Source organism: Zootoca vivipara, chromosome 7 (genome assembly GCF_965207765.1).
Source record: "Zootoca vivipara chromosome 7, rZooViv2.hap1.1, whole genome shotgun sequence".
Lineage (NCBI taxonomy): Eukaryota > Metazoa > Chordata > Lepidosauria > Squamata > Lacertidae > Zootoca > Zootoca vivipara.
This window is the reverse complement of record NC_142590.1, coordinates 54,565,236-54,583,739: the sequence shown is the minus strand read 5'-3', so window position 1 is coordinate 54,583,739 and position 18,504 is coordinate 54,565,236. Positions and strand designations below refer to the sequence as shown.

The 18,504-nt window shown below is 45.0% G+C and overlaps 1 protein-coding gene across 5 annotated transcripts in view; it reads left to right on the top strand.

The window, feature by feature from the left end:
- Positions 1 to 10,701, top strand: part of LRRN2 (leucine rich repeat neuronal 2) — a 289,597-nt gene extending 278,896 nt beyond the window's left edge. For all 5 annotated transcript variants that reach the window (XM_088674271.1, XM_088674273.1, XM_035122489.3 and 2 more), the window contains one exon: positions 7,166 to 10,701. In XM_088674271.1, coding sequence (XP_088530397.1) covers positions 7,441 to 9,591 — 2,151 coding nt within the window. In that variant the 5' untranslated portion in view covers positions 7,166 to 7,440 and the 3' untranslated portion in view covers positions 9,592 to 10,701. The remainder of the gene's footprint in view (positions 1 to 7,165) is intronic.
- Positions 10,702 to 18,504: the final 7,803 nt, after the last annotated feature.

Below are 18,504 nucleotides of genomic sequence, written 5' to 3'. Positions count from 1 at the left end.
GAATTATGAGCTCTTTTCCACACTGTATCGAACTCAACGCTGTGAGTGTGCTAGCAGGGCTGCTGGATGTGGAAGGTGTGAAATCATGGAAAGGGAGGAGATGCAGAAGAAAGATATATAATAGTGGGGAGGTGAGGGGGATATCTTGGGGAAGTTAATGGAGAGGTGGACTAGATTTGATGGAACATGACTGCTTCCTTTCATGCCACATTTCTAGGTGCAGGTCTGCACTTTAAAGCACTGTGTCCGAGAACCTCACCTTCCGCTTCTTTTGCCCGGGCACTTCCTCCCAAAAATCCTCTCTTTACCACTGAATAGGAGTAAAGAGCAATCCATGGAAAACCTGGAGAAGAGGAGACACAGACAGCTGTAGGGAGGCAGAGACCTTTAGTCTCGGCAATTGATCCATGGGGGGCAACTGATCCTACCGGGGATGAGTTCGAAACTCTGCCAAGGCTGTGCAGATCTTGTTCCTGCTAATAAAGGGTTAACTCCAATCTGCACAGTGTGATTTACTGCTGGCTCACTCCTGTCACGTATGGATAGAAACATACAAGGACTCAGTAGGCTAGGAATGGCAAGCAGATAGAAGAGAAAGGGAGAATGCAACATCTCCACTTCTTATCCAGCATCTCTTCACAACATCGTTGCAACCAATTAGGATGTCACTTGGTAGCAATTATAGAACCTTAAGGCGCCTACGCACAGTGAATGTGAATGTTTTTGGTTAGTTAAGTTGGAAGTGCTTCAGAGTTTGTGTGTGTGAAAAAGATGCCCAAGATTTCAGAACTAGCAGTTGGGGATTTTAATGAGCAACTACACTATATGAGATGGTAGCTGTGGCAGGTGTGCTAAAATGCTAGTCAGAGAGATTTTGGCCCCATGATGTGAACCTGATGTGGGTCGGCTTCATCTCCTTCACTGAATCTAACATCCCAGGCTGTAGAGAGTTATCTCTTTTGAAGAACTCTGCTCTCAACAATGTGAAAAATCTTTGTCCATGGCACCCTTAGGAACTTTACTTCTCTGACAGTACAAGAATTTTTTTATGTATCCTCATAGAACTTCCATTCAAAGATCTAGGGGGCAGGGGCAGGCACCTGTGACAGCAAACTGGCAAATTTCATTTAATTGCGCTATTTTATTGCATTTAGATCCCACCTCTTTCCTCCAAGGAGCTTGAGACATGGTTGTCCTCCCTGCAGTAAAATGGTACAGATGAATGGCTAAACTCATTGGAATTTGTTTTATTAAGCACTAATAAATCCTCCTGCAGTCACAATCATTCATTCAAGACTGTCACAAAGGACTGTGAAAAAATATGTGCAGGGGAATTCCCAGAATCCTCAGTTCTGACAAACAGCTACTAGTCTCATTTTCAAAACTCTGCTCCCAACTAACACACTGCACATTTTCCTTGCCCTCTTCCTGGCCCAAGGTATGTTGAAATGTGTGAAAAGGGAAAGCCACAGCTCTGTGTTCTCTTGTAAGCAGGATGTTGCTTGCAGTCAACTGGAAGTTTTCCAGCAAATTAAATTTAAAAATGTCCATTTTTCAAGCTTTCATTGGTGTCTGGTGACCAATGGGACTGATAGGACAGGATAGAGGGAGACCCAACACTAGCAGGAGCCAGAGCCCATGGCAAGAAGAGTCAGCTAATTTTAGTTTTGTCCTTACACTCCTCCTCCCTTGCTGAGTAAACCTGAGACTAAGGAAGATGAAGCTGACAGCCAGCACCATTCCCCGGCAGGTTGTAAGTAAGTTGGCAGACAGGGGGACGCATGGCTGGTTCATGGAGCAGATAGAACCTTTGGCCAAAGCCCAACCCCACCAGTCACTGGTACTGGACCTGACTTCCTCTCTTCTCATTCACTGACATCAACAAACATTAACACTCCTGCCTGTTAGATTTATTTTATCATGTAGATGGAATCTGCCACAGAAAAGATGGCAATGGGAGAAAAGGGGCCATAATAATTCAAACTGGAGCCTGTAACTATATAAAACATGCAAGCAGCACAGCATCATGAAACAGAAACCTAGTTCAACAGAGTTCAGCAGGGCAGGGACTAAGGTCCCCTGCTAATTACCTTTGCAGCTCCTCCATTAGGTAAAATTGCTAAATCCATAACCAGAATTGACTAGCCCATATGCTTTGTGTGGCTGTTAACAATGAATGGCAGACAAGGAATCAGTAATAATGAGTGATAAGCACAAAATGATTAATGAGGAGTGACAGACGAGGCAACTGTCATTCTGCACAGTTTGATTGCTAGAATACTGTCCTCCTCCACCCACACCCACACCCACACCCCACACCCCTCCTCTGTAACAAACTGTTTGCTAGAAGCTCATCTTCACCAAACCTCCAAATGTCCTAGAAAGGACATTTAAGACAACGCCAGTACAAACGACATTATGGGTCTGACTGAAGGATTCCCACAAATGTCTCCTACAATAATTGACGCAGTCCACCTACACTGAAAGAAGGTGATTCCCTTCCCCACCTAACACTCATCTTATCTCACAGGTGATGGAAAGCAAAGACGCAGGCTTTAACTGACCATGCAATGGCCAAACACTTGCACCTCCTCTGGACCCACGTTCCATGAAAGAGGAGAGGGTGGGCACTGACTAATTCATAGGATGACCTAAAAAAGAAGTCCCAATTTGTTTTCACTGTTTTTTTTTAAAAAAATAACATTTATATAGCAAACTGTATTTTAATTTAAGAACTTGTATTCCAAAAGATTTGGTCCACCTCCAATTGTATTTCCACCCCTCAGAGCCTCAACTTCCAGATGTACACATAAGGCACTTAACTAAATTAACTAAATTAACAAACAGAAAAAAGAATGGAGTGGGGGGGAGAGAACAAAAATAAATGTATTGAAAATAAACTGTATGCTGAGCCTTTTCAGGAAGGCTTCCTTAAAGCTGATTTGCTTTAACCCTCACTTTATACTCCCAATTCCAAATAGAAAAGATCAGCATTTCCAGATCGGTTTAACGGTTCTTCTTCAAACCACCTCCCGGCTTTGAGGTTCAGAAAGAGAAAGACCCTGTGATTTGCAGAACAAAACCCCCAATCATCCATGAAGCTTAAACATGCAACTTGCAATCATCATGCACTCCAGGAAAATTAAATGAGCAAGGCCATGGTTTTCCAAGGCCAAAGAAGTTAGTTACAGGCCCAATGCTCACTCTATAAAGGATGTCGGAGTAAAGATTATATGCCACTGCCTTGCTGTGGCCCATGTGCCAAAATTGATCCTTTGCATTTACGCTGCTGCCTTCCACAAGGTCTTTTGACTTTTATTATGCCAACTCCCAGAGGAACTGCACTAAAGAAAGGGTGGGCTGTATTGATTTTCACATCCTTCTTGATGGACCTTCATCTTTCTTTCCCCTCTCTGCGGATGTGTTTTCTTCCATAAATCCATCCAGATTGTGCCAAACAATGTATTTTCCTCTTTTAAAGGAGGCAGATACAGAATAAGGTTCCTTCATTTCACTGAGACTGGAAAGTGATCTGGGGAAAACTGATCAAGAAATATAGGCAAACATTGTCTTTAACAAGACCAGGCTTGGCACATAGAGACTCTGGACACACAAAAAGCAGGTGTCAAGAAGAGTTCCAGACTAGGCTTTTCTCTGGCATACCAGTTTCCTAGGTGTGCATGTTTTCTGTGTTTTTGTGAGAAGAGCATCCAATCACCTCTCTTCTCAAGGCTGGTCCAAAAGATTTTGCTACCAGATGCTAAATACAAGAGGGTGCCCGCTCCATTACTAGGTTGGCCATTGTTGTTTAATCACCTTCAACACACATCTCAAGGCAATGTACAAAATGCAATAAAAACAGTCAGCAACAAACAGAAAACAGTAGCAGAGTAGGTCTGGCAGAGAAATATTAGTCCAGATGGGAAAGCTTGTTTGAACAAGAAGGTCTTCAATTGTTCATGGGAAAGTGTAGCTGGTGGGTACCCCTTGTATCCTCATAGGATCCATGCTGTTCCACAGAACAGGGGCAGCCACACCAGAATGAATGAATGAATAATACAGTGGTACCTCTGGTTAAGAACTTAATTCATTCCGGAGGTCTGTTCTTAACTTGAAACCGTTCTTAACCTGAAGTACCACTTTAACTAATGGGGCCTCCTGCTGCCACCGCACGATTTCTGTTTTCATCCTGAGGTAAAGTTCTTAACCCGAGGTACTACTTCCGGGTTAGCAGAGTCTGTAACCTGAAGCGTTTGTAACCCAAAGCATTTGTAACCCGAAGTACCACTGTAGTAGTAGTAGTAGTAGTAGTAATATAGTAGTAGTAGTAGTAGTACCCCGCCCATTCGGCTGGGCCTCCCCAGCCATTCTGGGCAGCTTCCAACAGAGATTAAAAATACACTAAAACATCAGTCCTTAAAAACTTCCCTAAACAGGGCTGCCTTCAGATGCCCTGCTTTTAAGTGTTTACAGAGCACCCTTCATATATCTTGGGGATATGAAAGTGAAGCTCTCCTGCAGACTGCACTGACCTACCGGGCATTTGAGGGGTAATGTAGTCTCTGAAGTAGCATGGTCCTGAGCTGTATAGTGCCTTATATGCTAGTACCAGCTGAGACTTATTTAAACACTCCAGGCGCTCTTGGAGGAACCTGGTTTCTAGATCCAAGAAAGGGAACGGCTTGGAGGGTTCAGGTGGGGGGTGCATATGTGCTGCTACACACACACACACACACACACACACACAGAGAGAGAGAGAGAGAGAGAGAGAGAGAGAGAGAGAGAGAGAGAGAGAGAGAGAGAGAGAGAGAGCGAGCAGCAACAACAAAACAACAACAACAACAACTGTCTCCTGAGGCAGCTACTTCATTCTGTCCAATTGTAGGGCCAGCTCCGTTTGTCCACTTTCAAGATTCAGCTGTCCCATCCTACTGCATGCTATCGATCAAGCCTGACTTCTGCTGGATTGTGCATTGAGAGCCATGCCAGCAGATAAATGTATTAAAACATCCAAATGGCCAGTAGCAATCCCCGCATGGGTCTTCAAGGCAATTCACAAGTGAAGCTAAGAACACATTTGAGCCTGCAATGTGTCTCTTATGAAGGCCATTACTGTGGGTCTGGCAACGGAAGGAGAGTTATTTTTACAGCAGGCTTATCTATCCTACCTTCTCAGGGAACGTGTCTGTGAGAGTTGCAGTATAATCATAGGAGCACTGGGAAGATGGAGGCAGAGTAATAGTTGGTGACATGGTTTTCCGAAGGAGGGCATGTCCCCCCGCCCCCCGGGAAGGAGGTTGCTCTCTGATTAAGCTGCCAGCAGAGCAACCTGATGCATTACTCACAAACTGCCAATATAGCCCTTGACTGTAGACTGCACTCAAAAAAGTGTGTGTGCATGAGTGCACACATGCACGCAAGATTGAGAGAGAATATATTCTCTCTTGAGCTACAAGCCTATGATGGACTATTCCTTTAAAAAGAGAAAGACACAGACAGACAGACAGACAGACAGACAGACAGGGAAAGAAAAATCCTTCCCAGCAAGTGCAATGTATGCAAATAACTTCTTTCTTCCTTTTTTTGTGTGGACATACTGTATGCTGAATGAAGGGATCTCTTAATCATGCATAACTTTTTCTGGATTGTGCAAAAATCATTCTAACTTTTATTTCCTGGCTGTAGATTTCTGCTATGAATCAATTAAACATTACAGCAAATCATAGTTAAGCAAATTTAACTATGGATTTGTGTTTTGTCTGAAATGACAAACTGTGGTTTGTAACTAACCAACAAACTAGGATCAGAAGCTGTGCTTTGAAACAGGTTTGCAAACCATGGTTTGTGCTACCTGTGGTTTGGAGTTGTGTCTGAATTTATAAACCACAGTTTCCCCAACTTTGGAGGCCACTGTGCTCAGAGACACAACTGCTGAGCTGGAATGAATGAATGAATGAATGAATACAGAATTCAGTCATAAGCATGGAAAAGCCTGTTGGCCTGGATGCAACCCATTAGAATAAAGAAAGAATCATCAAAGCAAAATAAAATAAAACGGGCAATTATATAGTGAGCTAGAAATTCCCAGGATCTGCTGAGACCAAATTCCACACTGTCAGTTTTCTTACTGAATTCCCATTTGGCAACTTCCTCTTAAAACATTTTTTTCCTCTTGAAACAAGTACTGTAACCTTAAAGTTTGCTACAGAGTGCCTTGATGGTCTGAAATGGACTCCTGCTGTTTTTTTAGAGTTACATTTTTGATGTCCAATTTGTGTCCATTTATCGTCTTCCATAGCAGATAACCATTTTGACATCTGTAAATGTTACAGGGGTGCTATTGGCAGCTGGTGGTGTATGCCACGGTTGAAGATGAGCAGGGTGGACAAACTCTTGCTAGGACTCACATTGTAAAGTATCTATATAGTCCTACCTGGGTATACAAGGTGACAGAGTTAGCACACTAGTTTGTTGCAGGGTTTTATGTTTCTGCTTTTGCCCAGCTCCAAATGGCCATGAGGGGGAAAGGTCATCTCCCCAAATGAACTGCAGATCCTGGCTGATATACTGGAGAGGTTTCAGCTAAGAAATGCAGGCGACAAATGGTAACCTCTAACTTTCTGTGCTGGGCCTGCCTTCCATAGTCAATGACTCCTGGGTGAAATACCCTCCAGGCCCTGTCAATCTGCTGCTGCCCACCCCCACCCCTCCAGCACACACACACACACACACACACACACACACACACACACAATTCCCTGGCTGAGTACTGGATTTTAAGAATGCCTGGTGTAAATCCTGCAGGCATTGCTCTCTGTCAGAAGGAGGGGCACAAATGCAGTAGTATCATAAGACTTGGCTGTAGGCAGTGGATCATGGGTGGGAGGGCGAAGCAGGTAAACATTAAAACACAATATTGAAAGCAGTTAGCAAGCCATGAGGCCTGTTTGGTCAAACAGATTTGAACAATTTTCACAGAATGCCAACCCATGATGATGGACACATGCATACTTCGGTCATGAGTTCTGAAACACTGCCTCTGTCACATTTATGGCAGCTCTGTATGAAATCTCCACAATGGCATGCTAAGCTTTGACTCCTGTGTGTTGCTAACTTGTGAATTTCGTTTCTTACACAAAGTTTTTTTTTTGTTTATCTCTTTCAGGTGCAGCCTTAAGAAGAAGTCTGAATGATGCAAGCCAGAGAAAAAATGAACCACTTATGGAGGAGGAAAAGGAGAAGCTCTGATTAGAAAAAGAAGGACCACAGGGCCCCATTAGGATGACCTCTTTAGCTGAGGAAGCCTCCTACCCCTAGCACAGCACCCTCCCTCAGGAACAACAACTTCTGTGGAAGCTTCTGGGGGTGACAGGGCAGTGGATTTTTGCTGTCTGCTCTTCCCCGTTTCTGGGTTTTGTTTTTGCTTATGTTGAGTTCCAAATGTGTCCTGTAAAAGCTTACACCTTGCATGGAAGTTGGACTTGCCAGTTGAAAATGAGACACTTCCAACTGAACTTGCTTCTCATCTGTATGGCAACCACCACTGCAATCCCTGTTGTGCCCTGGAAGGTCAAATGCCCACTGCAATGTGTCTGCCAGATCAGGCCATGGTACACGCCCAGGTCTGTGTACAGGGAAGCAGCCACAGTTGACTGTAATGATTTGTTTATCTCCACAGTGCCTGAAAGCTTGCCAGAGGGGACACAGATTCTTCTCTTGCAAAGTAACAATATTGCCAAGGTCGAGCAGAGCGAGCTGGACTATCTGAAAAACCTGACAGAGCTAGATTTGTCACAGAACAGCTTCTCAGACATTTTGGACTTCGGCCTGAAGAATGTGCCCCAGTTGCTGAGCCTTCACCTGGAAGAGAACCAGCTGGCTGAACTGCCTGACAACAGCTTCCCAGGCCTGTCAAACCTCCAGGAGCTTTATCTTAACCACAATCAAATACGTAGGATTTCACCCCAGGCCTTCTCAGGCCTTGGAAGTCTCCTTCGGCTCCACCTCAACTCCAACTTCCTGAGGGCAGTTGACAGCCGCTGGTTCCAAGTCTTGCCCAGTTTGGAGATCCTCATGATTGGAGGCAACAAAGTGGATGCCATTTTGGATATGAACTTCAGGCCCTTATCCAATATGAGGAGTTTGGTTCTGGCTGGAATGAACCTGAAGGAGATTTCAGATTATGCACTAGTAGGCCTGAAAAGTCTGGAGAGCCTTTCTTTCTATGACAACAAGCTGGTCAATGTCCCCAAACGGGCGCTGCAGCAAGTCCCTGGTCTCAAGTTTCTGGATCTGAACAAAAACCCGCTTCAGAGGATTAAGCAGAGTGACTTCACAAATATGCTGCACCTCAAGGAACTGGGACTCAACAACATGGAGGAGCTGGTTTCTATTGACAAGTTTGCCTTGATCAACCTGCCTGAACTGACCAAGCTGGATGTGACCAATAACCCTAAACTATCCTACATTCACCCGAGTGCTTTCCACCACCTCCCCCAGATGGAGACCCTCATGCTCAACAACAATGCCCTAAGTGCCTTGCATAAGCAGACACTGGAGTCCCTCCCCAATCTGCAGGAGATCAGCATCCATAGCAACCCCATCCGCTGTGACTGCGTCATCCGCTGGGTCAACAGTACAGAGAACCGCATCCGCTTCATTGAGCCTCAATCCACATTATGTGCTGAGCCACCAGACCTAAAGAGGAAGCACATCCGCGACGTCCCTTTCAGGGAAATGACTGACAGGTGCTTGCCCCTCATCTCCGACAAAAGCTTTCCTTCCCATTTGGAGGTGGCAGATGGTGAGGATGTCGCTCTTCACTGCAGGGCTCTGGCGGAACCAGAGCCAGAGATCTACTGGGTCACACCATCAGGTCTCAAGCTGATGCCCTACTCCGAAGATGGAAAGTATAAAGTGTACCCCGAAGGGACAATAGAGATCCACAAGGTTACAGCACAAGAAGCTGGGCTGTACACATGCATGGCTCAAAATCTCATTGGTGCCGATACAAGAAGCATCAGCTTGATGGTCAACAGCTCTTTCCCCTTCAGCGAGGATACTCTGGAGCTGCTGGTGAAGGATGTCCAGGCCCACCACATCTTGGTTGCTTGGAAACCTCATCTCAATACCATTTCTTCCAACCTTACATGGTCCAGCTTCAACCCCAGCCTGGACATGATGAGTGTGGCCCGTCTCCCAACAGGCACCCATATGTACAACATCACACGGCTACACCACAGCACAGAATACTGGGCCTGCCTTCATGTCGCCTTCGTAGCCTTGCAGAGCAAGGTGTCCTGCGTCAATGCTAGGACTAAAGAGGCGCAATACCAGTACCTGGAAAGCAGGCAGAGCGCCCTGCTGGTGCTGTCGCTTTGCGTTGTGTTGCTGCTTATTAGCCTTATAGGCAACTATGGTTTGGGTGCTCTCAAGCCACAGCCTGGGAGCCACGGGGCCTGCATGCCATGGAAGTCAGGTTCCTCTTCAGTGCGTGTTGTGTACCCAACTTATATCAAACACTGGGATCAAGTGAGGAAAAGTGAGACACTCCTAGCCATGGAGGTTCAAGCACCACCACTAGACTCCTGAAGGATTCTGGGAGCTTTTTTCCCCCAGAGAGGGTGGGCAAGATGTTCTGGTGGATTAAAAAAAATTACCAAATATAAATGGGGGAGAAAGCTCAACCGTGAAAACAATAAGCATGGAGGATAAAGACGACAAAATGTCCCCTTTGGATGTCCCCTTACCCAACAAAAATCACCAGTTTGGCCAAACCAATGTTCCTTTATACCAAGATGAACAATCCATTGTTATGGAAGGAAAGTTCCAGCAAGGAAAGTCAGTGCCCAGAGAGCAGACAGCATGAGCTTGGAAGCACCAAGCTTGGCATCTCAACATCCCTTTATAGGCTGCCTGTGGATCCCCTGGCAGCCTGCTACCAATGTACGTTTTGTTCAGCAAATTGCTGCTCCCTTGGAAATACAAAAAAGAGGCTTTCCCTTATGTGTACATGTGTATTGCCCATCGAGAATCTAATCTTGAACCAAATCCACCAAGCCTCTTTTTGTAGGCTGCATGGGTTGCCTCCTGGGGACCACCTTAGGGAAGGTGAATGTGGAGGAAAGGCAAACCTATGGGGCTATGAGATCACAAGGAACAATAATGGTCCTCAGAACAATGAATGCATCCTTGAATCTTTTAGCAACATGAGTTAGAAAAATGGATTGGATCTTAAAAGTGGATTGGAGCTTAATTTCAAGGCTATTTTGTAAACTTTTGTGAATAATGTTTAAAAAAAAGAAAAAGAGGAAGAGGAAGAGGGAGGGTGAAGAAATTCCTGCTTTTTCTGTTTTTTGTAAGAAAAAGAAAAGAAAAGAAAAAATCCTTTGTATACCAATCTACCATAGCTAGAAGGCTTTATGCTAGGTCAGCATTGCTTCAGCTAAGGGGTGGGCAGTGGGGAGGGGAGGCTATGGGGGGGGATAATCTTTAATGTAAGAGAGGTTTCAAAGAATAAGAATCTCTTCGTTTTGAAGTGGCTGATCTCCACGCTGCATAGCTCAAAATATCCCAGGAGACAAAAGCAAGTGGAGTGGGTGAGGGGTTGAGGAAAAGGGGAGAGAATAAATGTTTCATTTTCTAACTCTGTCATCACCTCTTTGTCTCTGATAAGCCAATTAAAATTGCAAATGAAACATACCAGTGGGCAGTGTGCTTTCCCCAAACCTCTTCCTAGTTGAACAAAAAATAAAAAATAAAAAATTGCAACAGTGGGTTAGGAAGAAACTGTTCTACAGAAGAACCATTGTCAGTAGTGGTCGATGGGGCAGCAGCATTTACCTGACTTCCCATCACCGGTGCTGCTGCAGCTTATCGGGAAGAAGAAGGGCAAGGTTGGTGCAGTGCAAACACACCAACAGGAGCACTAAATTGGCTCCACTGCTGCAAGTGACTCTGGATGCTGTTGGACTGCAACTCCCGTCAGCCCTGATAATCATGGCTAACAGTCAGGGATGATGGGAGGTGTAATCCAGCAACAGCTGGAAGTGCACAGGATCCCCATCCCTGATGTAAAGGATCATGCAGCCGTCAGATGTGATGTAATAGTCACTTTATTTGTATCCCACTTTTCCAGCTGGCACAAAGTCAAGCATGACAAATGCATCCACTAGAACTCTGCATAACCAACAATTTGGTGAAAAGTTGCATGATGATAAAAGTACAGAGTGCAACTCCCTCTGGCCTAGATGATAATTGGCAGGGTAGCTAACAGGGCTCTCTCAGCTGGCAATAGTCCAACTAAGACCAGGAGCAGAATGAATGGCCCTGGTGAGGGAGAGGAGGTTAGTCCTTAGTCCCAGATACCAATAGCACAATGGGACTGACCCTGGGCATGGTGTTCATCATAAGGCACTTCTAAGCCCCATGATATTCTTGTAAAGAAGATGGTGAAATGTGGGCTAGACAATGCTACCATTCAGTGGATTTGTAACTGGCTGGCTGACCGAACCCAAAGGGTGCTCATCAATGGCTCCTCTTCATCCTGGAGAGAAGTGACTAGTGGGGTGCCACAGGGTTCTGTCTTGGGCCCAGTCTTATTCAACATCTTTATCAATGACTTGGATGATGGGCTTGAGGGCATCCTGAGCAAGTTTGCAGATGGCACCAAATTGGGAGGGGTGGCTAATACCCCAGAGGACAGGATCACACTTCAAAATGACCTTAACAGATTAGACAACTGGGCCAAAGCAAACAAGATGAATTTTAACAGGGAGAAATGTAAAGTACTACACTTGGGCAAAAAAATGAAAGGCACAAATACAGGATGGGTGACAACTGGCTTGAGAGCAGTACAATCGAAAAGGATCTAGGAGTCTTGGTAGACCACAAACTTGACATGAGTCAACAGTGTGATGCAGCAGCTTAAAAAGCCAATGCAATTCTGGGCTGCATCAATAGGAGTATAGCATCTAGATCAAGGGAAGTAATAGTACCACTGTATTCCGCTCTAGTCAGACCTCACCTGGAATACTGTGTCCAGTTCTTGGCACCACAGTTCAAGAAGGATACTGACAAGCTGGAACGTGTCCAGAGGAAGGCAACCAAAATGGTCAAAGGCCTGGAAACAATGCCTTATGAGGAACGGCTTAGGGAGCTGGGTATGTTTAGCCTGGAGAAGAGAAGGTTAAGGGGTGATATGACAGCCATGTTCAAATATATAAAAGGATGTCATATAGAAGGGGGTGAAAGGTTGTTTTCTGCTGCTCCAGAGAAGCGGACACAGAGCAATGGATTCAAGCTACAAGAAAGAAGATTCCACCTAAACATTAGGAAGAACTTCCTGACAGTAAGAGCTGTTTGACAGTGGAATTTGCTGCCAAGGAGTGTGGTGGAGTCTCCTTCTTTGGAGGTCTTTAAGCAGAGGGTTGACAGCCATTTTCAGGAATGCTTTGATGGTGTTTCCTGCTTGGCAGGGGGTTGGACTGGATGACCCTTGTGGTCTCTTCCAACTCTATGATTCTATGATTCTATTCTATAAGAATGTGCATCCATCAGAAAGGGTTGATCCACTGGTTCCTCAACATGAGTTACAATGCCAGGGACCAGAAGCCACACACAACTGCATCCTAGTTACAGGTAGGTAGCCGTGTTGGTCTGAGTCGAAGCAAAATAAAAAAAATTCCTTCAGTAGCACCTTAAAGACCAACTAAGTTTATATTTTGGTATGAGCTTTCGTATAAGTTTATATTTTGGTATGAGCTTTTGGTATGAGCTTTCGGTATCTGAAGAAGTGTGCATGCACACGAAAGCTCATACCAAAATATAAACTTAGTTGGTCTTTAAGGTGCTACTGAAACAACGGCATCCTAGCTCTCTAGACACACCTATGAACAAGAACTACTACCGGTAGCTACACTCACTTTCCTCCCAATAAATTGGTCTGAAATTTCTGAGTTCTGAAAACATGTCCGGCCCCTTGCTTAACTTGCTGTATGAATGAGCCCTTATCAGTAAGCCAACAATTGTCAAAATACTGTAAACAGAAGCGGGGACAACTTTGCACCTCTCTTAATAGAGGACCAAATCAGGAATTGCAAAGAAGGAAAAGGGGAGGAGATAGATTGCCATTTTATTATATTTTTTACAGAGCTGGGCTAGGTCTAGGACAGGAAGAGACAATGTGGTGACTTCCAAATGTTGTTGGACTGTATCTCTCATTATCCCTGACCATTGGCTATGCTGGCTGGGACCGAAGGAACCTGGAGTCCAGTAATATCCCTAGGATACTCTTGTGAGCTGCCCCTGGTCTAGGAGATGGTAAGTTGGTGTGTATGCTGGGGGAGCAGGGGTCAAAATTCTGGAACAGCAAAAGGGATTCAGCAGATCTGATGTCAAGAGTTCAACAGCATAGGATCAAGGGCATAGGCAGAGCTTTGCAGAAGAAAGTTGCCTAGGGCTTTCCTGTGCAAAAGCCCATCCCTCCAGGGATTAAAAATCCCACTCCTTACTTTTTACAATCTGAGGTCGGGTGCATCAATTAAAAACTGAAGTGCCGGTGGGGAAAATCCAGTCACTTTTCAGCAGTAATCATCTAATGCAGAATATGCTGCATTAGCAAGCTTTAAAAAGCCCAGGGAGCAGTGCGTACAAGATGCCAGAGTGCTGTAAACACAACGATGCCAACTCCCTTTAGCAGGAGGGAGGCCTTGGCCCTTGAGTTGATCAGAGAGAAAAGGGAAAACCAACACGTTTCCCTTACGACTTACAGCAAGCCCGCTGCAGGTAACAGCAGCAAATAACTCAGTGTTGCTCAAGGTGTTCAATGGAAAGGCTGTCATTAAAAATTAAAAGGACATGGGACAGATGCAGTCCCAGCCTTAGCAATCTGCCAGCAATGTGAGATTCACTTCTGCATGTGGTACCTATTAGCTCAAGAGGGGGTTGCCTGCAGTCTCATGAAGGGGAGATGATATTCCATTTTCCAATATTACTTACCACTCCCAACCCTCACACCATGGTGTAATTTGACTCTGGCTGGACACTGTAGATGACCTACTTCCCATGAGAACTTTTAACCTTTCATCCCAGGTCACCTGAATCTTCCCCAGGACATGATTCATTTATGAAGTTTTTACAACACCTTTCATGGGATGGAGGAAAGCCCTCTCGAAGCAGCTGACAAATAAAACATACAAAATATATCACAAAATTCATTAAAAACAGCTACATTTCAAAACTTCCCCTGCTGCCTTCTTCATAACCAATATACAGAGCTTCGCCTTGGAACAGACCACACTTCAATTGTTAGCTCAGCTCTTGGCCAGTTTCCCTAAACTGATCACAGCAGTGCTTAATAAAACACGATGAGTGTGAAAAGACTAACACTGGAATTTATTTTTCTAAGTGGGAAAGGCATTAGCCTTAAAGTCCGTAGCTGGCTGCAAATTTGCCTCATCTGGCAAAATGCAAGCCTCTTCTTCCTGGGTCTTCCCCTATAAAACACAACTGTATTTAGCTGGGCACTTCCTAGGAGACATTTCCTTGACAGCAGAAGCAAGGAGGATACAGTTTAATCCTTCAAGCTCCTGGTTTTAGGGGCCTTCTTGATGGCTTTTAAACACTTGCTCTTGGCAGCCATGGTGTCATTGAGCACAGCACTTAATCTTCTGTTTAACTTTAATCATGTGCTTTAGCTCCATTGAGTAAATGGGGCCTAATTCCCATGTTTAAATTAAATGCATGCTTAAGTAACTTCCTAAATGAGGACTGCTGTCATGAAGCAAGACTTCTTTGATCTACAGTACCCTTTCAAATTAGTTACTCAGGGGCATATGTGGGGGGAATCTGCATTTTCATTCCCCCATTTAGGCAACTTACTACTCTATTCCCCAAACCATACAATTCTAAAATCTGGTGCCAAGTCTTTGGAAACAGTGTGTCATGTTTGAGCAGAAAAGCACTCTGTTTCCTTTGGTTTCTTGGGGTGGGGTTCTTGATTTGTTTTGGTTTTTTGTTTGCTTATTTAATCCCAGGGCTGGCTACAAAAGCATCCCAACTAAAACAGGTACAATTTACACTGAAGTCCTAAAATAAAACCACAAAGCCAATATGCAGCACAGAGCAGCAATATCTCTGCTTCCTGGCCAGGCAGGCCAAACACATACAGTCTCTGGGTTTGCTTGTTACCTCCGGCAATACCATAAGCAGCAAAGCAGGGAGGAGTTCCCAAACTGTTGGACACAGCGGACTCGGCAAAAACACCTTATCAATAGCAATGTCTTCCGTAGACATGGATTGCACAGGTGGGGTTCGTAGAATCATAGAATTGCACAGTTGGAAGGGACTCTGAGGGTCATCTAGTCCAACCCCCTGAAATGCAGGAATCTCAACTAAAGCATCTGTAACAGATGGCCATCCAACTTCTGCTTAAAACCTTCCAAGGAAAGAGAGTCCACCACCTCCCGAGGGCGAGCGTTCTACTTTCCTCTGCCAACTCAGGTGAGTCTCTCTCCACTCTGAGCAGCCTGCCCGTCCCAAGACGGAAAATGAACACAATCCTCTCTGAAAAACTCTTAATTTTGACAAGCTCGGGAAGAAAACAATGTATTATTCACCATTTTATACTTCTTCCCTTCTCTACTAAAACACATACATACACTTCAATCAGCCAGGAAGATCTTCATAATGTTTAGCAAGCTTTGGAATGTCAACAGAGAAAGTAGCCTTTGATATTTGACAAGACTGACATTCCCTTGGCATTGAAGTCCTCCTTTTTATCCATTTGTTTGGATAGTCTACATACCGTTTTTTAATCTAGCTACATGCTAGCTGTGCAAACGGTGAGGGAAATGCACTTGGGACGGTTTTCTAGCTGTGGTCAAATTTTGGTGCAAGGAATGAGAGTGCCTTGTCTACAAATCCCGCTATTAACATTATGTTTATTTAAGTCTGTTTCTTGCATAATATGGTTGGTCAGGGTGAACTGAGCTGAGCTCAGCTGGATTAAACCTAATGGGGTAGAGCTGCCACAAGGCTACTGTCATAGGAGCATAAAAGGAAAAATTGAAATAGTTGCAACTATCATCAATAAGACAATGACTATCCTCAACATTACTCAGCCTCCTAATACATGGATGGTGGCTTAGTGGCAGAGCATCTGTTTGCAAGATCATCCCAGGTTAAATCCCCAGCATCTCCAGGTAGAGTTGGGGAAAGATTCCTGCCAGAAATCCTAGAGAGCTACTATCAGTCAGTGGAGACTGAGCTAGATAGACCAATGGTCTGACTTGGTATAAGGCAGCTTCCTATGCTGCTGTGGCAGAGTCTTGCTTTAAGGACCCTATGGAACTGAACTGCCCAAACATGCCCAATACGTGATGGCAAAGCATAGTGGCCTGGCCACAGCACCCATCACTTTTTGGATTCTTGCAGGCAACCCAGTTCTGTGGGGACCTCAACCCATGGCAAGGTGGAAATGGCCATCAGAAGAACCCGGCTTGAGAAAACACATATTTGGTGCAAGGCCGAATGCTCAACACCAACGAATCCCTGGCAGGGAAGTGCAAAACTGTATTACATGACATTTTGTTTTGCCCTTTCAACATGCACCTTTCTAATCTGACAGAGTTAACTGCTGGTATTGCCCTGGATTGTGAAGCCAATCATAAAGTAGCTTTCCTTTTCCAGTTCACTCTTTAGCTATTCTCCTTCCAAAGAGAGCAGTGCTCCCCCCCCCACCCTGAATGACTCAGACAAGAGAGAAGCTGCCTAATGGTAAAAGACAAGCATCTGGTTCAATGCAAGGGCGGTCATCATAATAAGCTATTGTTGAAGCATCAACACAAAAATTAGAAAAGATGCCCAGCTGTGCAGCTGGGTTGGAGCAAAGTAGTGTAGCCTTGGAAACATTTCCTGAGTATAAGACTTTGGACACAATTAGACAGGCAGCCTCTGGGCTAAGGCCTAATGAAAATAATGAATTGGCTTCCCTTCTCTAGGAAGAAAGCAACCCAAGCTCTGACACTGAATTAGCATTAAATGCTCTTGCTCTTTTAGACTAGCCTTCCCCAACCTGGTGCCCACTAGATTTTTTGGACTCCCATCAGCCCCAGACAGCATAGCATTATCCAGAGAGTCACAGGTTTCCCACCCCAGCCACAGAGCATTACAATGGGCATACCAGGCAGGAGCGGAGGTCTTAGATCAGGCATCCCCAAATTCTGGCCCTCCAGATGTTTTGGACTACAATTCCCATCTTCCCTGACCACTGGTCCTGTTAGCTAGGGATCATGGGAGTTGTAGGCCAAAACATCTGGAGGGCCACAGTTTGGGGGTGCCTGTCTTAGATGCTGAGAGATGGACCACTAATACGTATTGGAGTCCCCCAGTCACAGCCCCCGTGCACATATCAAATAGCGAGTGGAGAAAAGTAGCTTGTAATAGCTCCACGCACACATATCATACCCTCCAATGTTTCTCCAATGAAAATTGGGACATCCTATTCCATAATAAAGGGACCCAGGTGGCGCTGTGGGTTAAACCACAGAGTCTAGGGCTTGCTGATCAGAAGGTCGGCGGTTCAAATCCCTGCAACGGGGTGAGCTCCCGTTGCTCGGTCCCAGCTCCTGCCCACCTAGCAGTTCGAAAGCACATCAAAGTGCAAGTAGATAAATAGGGAGCGCTCTGGCGGGAAGGTAAACGGCGTTTCCGTGCGCTGCTCTGGTTCACCAGAAGCAGCTTTGTCATGCTGGCCACATGACCCGGAAGCTGTCTGCAGACAAACGCCAGCTCCCTCGGCCTATATAGCGAGATGAGCGCCGGAACCCCAGAGTCGGACACGACTGGACCTGATGGTCAGGGGGCCCTTTACCTTTACTCCATAATAATAATTTTACTATTTATATCCGGCCCATCTGACGGGGTGCCCTAGCTACTCTCAGTGGCTTCCAACATTTTAAAAAAAAATTAACATTTAAAATGGCTTGAGGGTTGGACAACTCCATACCCTCAACATTTGTCTGGTGAAAATAGAGACATCCTAAGACCTAAGGAATAGCAGGACATTCCAGGATCAAATCAGAAGCTGGGACAGCTTTTGAAAATCTGGGACAGTCCCTGGAAAGTAGGGACACTTGGAAGATCTGATATGGCATCTTCAAAACATTGGGTGTTGGTTTTTTCCAAAGCAGTACAGAAACAAAAATTTGCAAGCTCAGCTATTCCATCCCTGAGGACAGTTTTTTTAAAAAAAACTATTTGAGGTTTCTCTTAACATGCATGTGTAGATAAGCTGCAGATAAACTGCCACAATCCCAGTGGCTGAATCTTAGAAAGCAAGAACACCAGACAGGAATAGTCTAATCTGGAATAGGGCATCTCTATAGGTTCCTAAATCACATCTAGAGAAAGCCACTTCAGACAAAGGCAAAAGGAACTTCTCTGGATCCCTTCCACTTCCATATGGCCCTTTAGTACGGTATTTGTCTGAAGTGGCTCACAGGC